The sequence below is a fragment of the Haliaeetus albicilla genome, chromosome 10, assembly GCF_947461875.1.
Source record: "Haliaeetus albicilla chromosome 10, bHalAlb1.1, whole genome shotgun sequence".
Classification (NCBI taxonomy): Eukaryota; Metazoa; Chordata; class Aves; order Accipitriformes; family Accipitridae; genus Haliaeetus; species Haliaeetus albicilla.
In genome coordinates, this window is record NC_091492.1 from 28,876,454 (window position 1) to 28,884,388 (window position 7,935).

The 7,935-nt window shown below is 63.6% G+C and overlaps 1 protein-coding gene across 2 annotated transcripts; it reads right to left on the reverse strand.

Moving 5' to 3' along the window:
* Positions 1–2,230: 2,230 nt before the first annotated feature.
* Positions 2,231–6,321, reverse strand: CRYBB2 (crystallin beta B2). Of its 2 annotated transcripts, none has more exons than XM_069794542.1 (6): positions 6,187–6,321; positions 5,222–5,297; positions 4,315–4,433; positions 3,199–3,373; positions 2,661–2,803; positions 2,231–2,541 (listed from the first exon to the last, which is right to left on the reverse strand). In XM_069794542.1, the coding sequence occupies exons 2-6, from the start codon at positions 5,273–5,275 to the stop codon at positions 2,373–2,375; spliced, it is 660 nt and encodes a 219-aa protein (XP_069650643.1). In that variant the 5' UTR covers positions 5,276–5,297; positions 6,187–6,321; the 3' UTR covers positions 2,231–2,372. The 2 variants fall into 2 exon arrangements, with proteins under 2 accessions (XP_069650643.1, XP_069650644.1); XM_069794543.1 differs by having other exon boundaries at positions 3,241–3,373; positions 6,187–6,318.
* Positions 6,322–7,935: the final 1,614 nt, after the last annotated feature.

Here is a 7,935-nt window from a genome sequence, read left to right on the forward strand (position 1 = left end):
GGGGGTAAGGTGGGCAGCGGGGAACATGGTGGTCTATCCCAGCACCTCTCCAGCCGGTCAAGGACGGCTGCGTGAGGAGGCACGGGCTGTGCCGGGGATGACACCTGGCAGCACCGTTCGCAGGCTGGGATGTGACTTCCTTCGGCAAGGGCAGATTTTGGGGCTGGGGCGACTGATGAGCAACTGTGAGTCAGAGCAGGAGGAGCTGCCACACAACAGAAGCCCTCGCTCAGTCAGGCAAACACATCTCCCCTACGTGAGCCGCTGCAGAAACCGCCCGCTCCAGTGCACTGCCGTTGCCCTGCGGCAAGTGGGGTGCAGCCCACCCACCAGTGCAAAGCCCCCAGCTGGGGGTCAGGTCCTGCTCGTGCTGTGGCCGCTGCATTTCTTCCCACCTCTGGCTCAGGCCACGAAAACCTTGAGCCAGCAACCAGGAGTGCCCTCCTGGGGAGGTGATGCGGCCAGGCAGGATCCGGGGGGGGGGGATCGGACCACTGCCGAGTCCCCTTGCCTGGGCACCTGGGGCAGCGCGGTGGCTTCTGATGCCCCAGGGAGCAGCCTGGGGTCAGAGAGTGGAAAAACCCACCTCAGCAGAACTAAAGCTGCATCGAGGTGACCCGAGGGCACCCACCTGAGTGCACCCAGCCACCAGATGAGGAAATTCCCCCGACAGGTCCCAGATGAGCCGCCCCCGGGCTCATTCACATTTTCTTTTTCTGCTTTCGGTGCTTTTCCCCCCCCCCGAAGCCTCCCTGCTGCTCACAGCCGGGCTCCGCGGTCCCTGTGGGGGCTGCCCTGGTCCCCAGCTGCGAGGACTGCGGGTCTCTGCTCTCCCCCTCATCACTGATTTTGCACCCACAGAAGATGCCATTTCCCACCGATGATTCACAGGCAGATGCCCAGACGAGGCAGAGCTTGCCCATCAGCAGCACAGCAGGGTGTGTGTCACTGCTTCCTTTAAAACCCCATTTTTCATAAGAAATTTTCAAGTCTGGGATCATTCTGAATTTTCCCTGTTGAGGGAAACGCGCAGATTTTTGCAGGGAAGCAGCTCAGTCGAGGCGACGCGGCAACACACTGCCAAAGCATGACTCGCCGAGGAGCTGACATTTCACAGCAACATTTGGCAAATGATTAATTCAGATTATCGCCCCGTGGAGCTGGGCTGTGCCAAACCGGTGATTTATACCGGGCTCAGTCATCCTAAGCACAGTGGAAAAGGCTCTGAAACACAGAGGATTCAGGGGGCAAAACACCGTCCACCGGGGCGGTGTGCGTGGAAGCCGACGAAGGCAGGGGCTGCATCCCCATCTCCCTGTGATTCCATGTTTTCCTGGTGTTCATGCCAAAACACCGCAGCCAAGCAGCTGCAGGCAGGTCCCAGCTCCCCGGGAGCTGCGGCAAGAGCCAGCGTGGGGATGGCCGGGGCGTCCCATCACCTGGCACCCATGCAGACCCCCGGGCCCCGCACGCCCGCAGCTGCCCCTCGCCCGCAAAGCTGCGGTGACACACAGCAGCTGCCATCACCGCGGCCGCATCCTGCCGGTGGCGGGGACCGGGCTGGCCCAGCAGCCTCCACTGCCATCTCCACCACTGCCCCTGGCCAGGCCGGGTGAGTCTGCGGTTCCTCTGCGGGAGCTGGTGTTCCACAGCTTCCCTTGCTCGACTTACGATGCAAATAATTCAAGCATTCATTAGCATTATTAATGCTAAATTAAAGCATTATTGCTAATTAAAGCTTACAATGCCTAATAACTAAAGCAATTATTTGGCTTGGAGGAGTCCTGACTGAGATGGCAAACCCCCCAGCCATCATTGCATCTGCCCTGGCACCACGGTGCTTCAGGGACACTTTTGCCAGCCACAGCGGGATGCGTGGCTGCGGAGGAGACGCTCGCCCTTGCCCGTGCACCCCAGGACAGGGCTGAGCCGCGCAGCCGTGGTAGTTGGGCCGGCCACCCAGGGGTGCTGGCCGTGGAGGAGGTGAGCAGCTCCTGTCCCTCCGGCTGAGCCTCCAGCTCACCTCCCTGTGGGCGGTTTGGTGGTCTACCAGCGCCGGTCGGCGATGCCGCCGGCGATGAAGGGGGAGGCGGGCGGCACTGAGAGCATCGGGCGTGCGGCAGTGGGCTCCCCCTCCCCGCCCAGGAGCATGCGGTCAGGACGGGCATACCGCTGGTGGGGTCCCTCTGCAACCCCCCCACCCCAGGAATGAAGGGGCCAGAGCCAGGACTTTGAAACTCCAAGCTTTATTCAGTTGCTTTGGCAGCGGTGTGCATCACACGGAGGGAGGCGGGAGGCGAGGCCGTGGGGGGACAGCGGTGGCCGGGGGAAAGCTTGCTCTGCTCCCCGCGCCCCGGCACGGGCCGGGGGGTCTAGTTGGTGGGGTGGTAGGCGCCACGCTGGTGCCACTGCATGTCCCGGATGCGCCTAACCGACTGGATCTGGGGGTGCTGAGCGCCGAAATCTGAGCTGTCCTTGTAGTCCCCCTTTTCAAACAGGTACTGGTAGCCCCTGTAGCCAGGGTACTGGTATCCCACCCACCTGCCAAGGCAAGCACGCGGGTCACACACCGCACCATCGCCCGTACCACGGCACAGCTGAGGCTCCTCAGCCATGTGATGCTCCGGCATCACCCGAGTCCCACCGTCCCCGGTACTCACGTGCCACTCTGCACCCGCACAGATGAGACCTTCTCCTGGTAGCCGTGTGCATGGAAGCTGGGCACATCGTCGTCTATGATTTCGATCTTCTTGCCGGTGAAGCTGGGGTTTTCGTACAGCACGATCTTGTGCTCCTGGCTGTCCTGCAGCGGGGAGAGCAGAAATGGGGCGTCAGCGGCCACCGGCACCCAGGGCTGGGCGGGGGGGGGGGGGGGGGGGGCAAAGCCCAGGGCTGTGGGGAAACCGAGGTGAGGGACCGGCACCGCGTGCCACCACTCCCACCGATGGCAGGGGTGCTCTGCATCCCCCCATCCAGCTCAGAGAGCCGGCGCCTGCGCGGGCACTGCCAGACTTACCAGCAGACGTCCTTCGCTCTTGGGGTCACCTACCACTGCCCCCGTCCCCGCGCTCCCTCCGACCCCCCCACCGGCTCCCTGGGCCCCGAGGGCTGGGGCGAGGGTGCGCAGGAGGGGGTGCCCCTCCGCCCGCGGGGCTGGGGAGGGCGGGGGAAGGCTGGGGAAGACTTCTGGCTGCAGACCTTGGTCTGGCGGGTGGGTAGTGGCTGTCTGGGTGCTCTCACCACTTTGATGGGTCTCAGGGAAGTGATGCTGTCGCTTCTCCGGCTGTTGGTCCAGGAGTCCCAGCGGGGGTACTCCCCCTTCTCAAACACAAACTGCTCCCCTTTGCAGCTTGCCTGCTCGTAGCCCACCCAGCTGGAAGAGAGCAGGGGACGAGCTTCAGACGGGGCAGCGGCACAGGGACCAGCACTCCAGCACCGACCCTGGCAAACACTCTCGGGCTGAACCCCCAGCTATGCCCCCCTAGCAGGGCACAGGCCCCTCTGCTCCCTGTTGGAAAATGGAAACGAGCACCATGGTGCCTGGTAAGGTGCCGGCAGCAGTGCCAGGGTGGGAGCGGGCAGCCCTGCCTGCGGAGCAATGCCTCCGTCCCACGCTCAGGGCCCGGCACAGCCAGTCCCAGCTCTCTGCTGGCAACGGCATCGCAGGACTTGCCGGCGTGGATGCTTCGACGTGGTGGCCACCCATCCTTGGTCCCTGGGAACCCGCAGAAGGACGGGATCACCCACGCAGCTCCCGTGGGGCTGTGCTCCTGCCGGGGCGCTCCACAGCTGCCCCGTTGTTTCTGGGTGCAGCGCCCTGCCAGCCGTGGGGTGCAGGCAGGGAACACACCCCGGCGCTTCCCCAGGCACTTTTCAGGGGGTCCCCATTGCCCAGAGCCCCCAGCCTGGGGAGCAGAGCCCCTCTCTGAGAGCGCGCACAGGGCTCAGCAGGCGGATGGGGAGAGGAGGTTCCGCCGGCAGCGCTGCGCACTGCAGAGGGGCTGCCGTCCCTGCCTGTCCCTGCTCCCAAAAGGAAGGGAACCAAACTAGGGGGGACGTTGCGATCTGTGCTAGCTCCCCTCTCACCAAGCAGGGTTGGGGGATACCAGCCCGCCCAGGGGACCCAGTGACCCCCTGTTTGCCCACTGGCACTGGGCACCCACTGGGGCGAGGTGGGGAAGCAGCACAGCAGCATTGGCCACATGAAATCCAGGGTGCAGCGCACGTGCCGGCAATGGGGGGATCCCCTCCACATCCCAGCCCCTGCCTCCCTCCCACGCACCACCGTGACCTCCCAGCCCCCCCAGCACATACGGTCCGGAGTGCACGAGGATGGAGCCCACTTTGTCCACGCCGGCTTCCTTCAGGTTGGGGCAGGCACCGCTGAGCTCATGGCAGCGACCCTGGAAGTTCTCCTGCTCAAAGATGGCAATCTGAAAGAGAGCGGGGACCTCAGAGTGGGGCACGCCACCCCTGGCACCACGACGTGGGGGGCACACGCTGTCCCCAACCACTGGCTCAGCCCAGCCCCACATCTGCTGCAGCCCAGACCTCGCGCTGCCCCCCAAAACCTGCGTATCAGTGGCTTTTAACCAGCCTGCAAGCACGAACCAACATTTCCATCCCTCTGAGCACACAGCTCTCGCTCCTGGATGCCTGCGAGTCCCTGCCAGCGCCGGCCCAGCGCCCTGGTGCTGCTCACAGAGGGATGCCTGCGCTCACACCAGACTTCAAACCGCTGAGCTACCCAGGCTCTGCCTCGAGCATCGCGGCTGCCGGCGGGACACAGCGAGCAGGGCACCCAGCACACACGGGGGAGGCACTGGGGCAGCCCGGGGGGCCGAGAGCCGCCAGCTCAGCACAGATTTCATGGGTCAGTGGGGCGGCGGGGGCAGATCTGCTGTGTCTGCAGAGGTGGCGGGAGATTAGGAGTTGATCCGTTCCCACCCGCTTCTGCCTGTACTGGGGCCGTGGGATGCCAGCAAAATCCTATGCATCTCCCACCCTCCTCCCCGTCCCCTCGTCCCTCTGCGAACGGCTCGGCACCGCAGCCGGCGACGGTCAGCACCAGCCAGTAGCACCGCGGGGTGCTGGTGAGGGGCTGCATGGTGGCAGCTCAGCTGCTCCTAGCCTCGCTGGAGTCCCGGGGGGATAATTTGGGTGCTCGGCAAGGCTGAGGGTGCACGGGCCCTGCCGCAGAGCAGAGAAGCCACACACTGACCTTGGAGCTGGCTTGCTGCTGCTTGGAGGCTGGCATTTGGTGCTCGGAAGCCATTATAAGCTGGGTTGTCCGCTGCCTTGAGAGGAAAACTCAGAAGGTTAAAAGCTGCAATTGAGGATGCACTCAGGACTGTGCTTACAGCCCCGTGTCCGTGCCCCACGTCTGTGCTCCACAGCCTGCCCGGCCGCTGGCTACTGCTTGCTGCCGAGTTGCCCAGAAAGGGGAGAGGGGTGCCAGGGCTGGGGCTCGCAGTGGGGCGGGCGCAGGCTGGGTTCTCTAGGCCCAGTCCCTGCTCCGGGCTGCTCAGCACCACAAACCTCCCCAGGCTCATGGAGGAGCCCAGGCGATAGTCCTAGGGCAGCATCACCCATGGTGGAACCTGCAAAGGGTCTCCAGCCGGGAGCGAGGGGACCCATGAGCCCAGGCCATTCCCGAGTCATTCCCGGGGGAGCCCAGCCCCTGCAGCCAAGGCTTTTCCTACTGTCCCTGCCCAGCAAGTGACAGCTGAGGAGTCCCTGTCCCATGAGTGCCTGAATGGGGTGATGGGGAGAAGCACCAGGGCTCCCACCACCAGCCCCGGCCATGCACAGGCATGTGCATGTACTTGTGCAGGGTCGCCGGTGCCAAGCCCTCCCGGCTCCGCCTGGCACAGCCGCCCCTACGAAGGACCCTCGTTCTCAAGCCCAGTGGGACCCCCAGTATCTGAGCAGGCTCCAAAGCAGGTGAAAACGGCTCATTCCCAATAAAACAAAAACCGAGCCACAGCCAGACGGCAATACTCCTGAGCTGGCCACCTGGTTTGGGCTGCAGGGACAGGACCATCCCTGCAGCTCACCCCCGGCCAGCATGCCCGCATCCCACTGCCACCTCCGCACCTCTGCCTGGCGTTGCGGAAGGGAGCTCCGGCACCGGGGGTCGGGAGGAGGCAATGATAAAAAAGAGCACAATAAATAGAAAAGTCTTACCAGTTATACCAGTACCCGCTTGAGCCAGTGAAGGGCTGGGGCCGAGAGGTGGAATTTATACCGAGCCGCAGAAGAATGGTGCCAAAACTATTTACAAAATAGTTAAAGCATGATTCAAAGCGAGAATGCTGGATTAAAACCCAATGAAAACCAAGGTCAGCTGATCAGCCGCAGCCTTTGTCTCCCCAAACACCAAGTCGGAGAGTTATTTCATTAGCTTTCACATTCGAGTCACCCGCTTTGTTGGGTTTGTTGGCAAGGAGATTTGGAGTTTGCATGCATCAGCCGAATGCATGCCAAGACCCAGACCGGCCCTTGCAAACAAAGCGCCCGCCAGCCCTGCTTCAGGAGTTTTGGAGCCAGAGACTTTATCCCTCCAACAAACCAGCGAGCCGCCCCGCCGCTGGAACTGCTGAAAACTGCTGAAGTTGGCTCTTTCCATGCGCGATAAAACGAGCCTTCAAATAACTGGTAAACGTCTGGCTCTGCCCGTCTGCATCCCCAGCAAGGGAGCGCCCGCACCCCGCTGCCGGTGCCAGTGTCGATGCCGGTGCTGCCGCAGAGGGACCCTGCAAGGCTCCCGGGCCTGGGGACGCCACGGGACCCCCTTCCCGCTGCCGTCTCCCGTGGCCGACCCGGCGCTTCGGGGATGGCCCGGGGCAGGATCTGGTCCTGGTGGCACGATGCAGTGGGTCAGCACCGGGCAGCATCCTCAGCCTGAGCGTGGGGGCACCTGAGTGCCAGGTGTTGGGCTCCTTCTCCATTATCCCCCCACCCATCTGAGGTCCCTGAGAAGCGTCTCAGCCCCACAGGGCCGCAGGAACAGCAGCACGGAGGTCCCTCCATCACACCAGGACAAAGCTGAGGTCAGCAGCGGGAGCTCGCATCCTGGGACATGACCCCATACCCGGCCTGTATCTGGCATGGGCAGCACCTGCCCAGGGACGAGCTGGGGGTTAAGGACAGCAGCAAAACCCCTTCGGGGCATCTTGCTGCCGGCTGACCTGGGAGGACACATCAGGACCGTGGGCTGATTTTAGCTGCAGCAAAGTGAGTTTTGCAGTGGGGTGGGATGACAAAAAAAGCTATCAGACTCCCTGGGTGCTGTGCAGCACCCACAGCCCCCTCTCAGCCCCTGCAGAAGTGGGATCCCCCTCGTCACCCTAGCAAGTGTCACACAGCAGTAACGTGGCCCAGACCAGCTCTCTCCTGCATGCAACATTTCATGGGGGTCCCGCAGCAGATGTGCCACCAGCCATGTCCGTGCCAGCATGCTACAGCCCCCCCAATGGCACCTCTGGCCACCCCCCAGCTCCAGCACGGCCGCACGCAGGGTCACCTCTGCCGTATTGCGACTTGAGCCTCCCCTGGCAGCGACGCAGAGAGGGGTCGGTCCCCACAGTCTGCAGGTGCCCCGGCTGTGGGTGATGGGGCCTCAAGGGGCTGTGGGGGCCACAGGCTCTGCAAGAATTCACGCCATGCCACCGACAGGTTTTGGCAGGTCGGGTTTCTGAGCAAGTGCCTACAAGGTTCCCGGTCTCGCCACCATCCTTCATTCCCTGTGCCTCCAGCTGCAGCACCGCAGAGGGATCCAGCCACCGTCCTCCCCATCTCCCTGGGCTAATTCATAGGGATGCCTGGGCCAGGACCCCCATGGACCCGCCCCAGGTCCCAGTGCAGGGCACGTGCATCCCCGTGGCTTCCATCTGGCACATCCCGGCCCCTCGCGCACCCCAGTGAGTGGCAGAC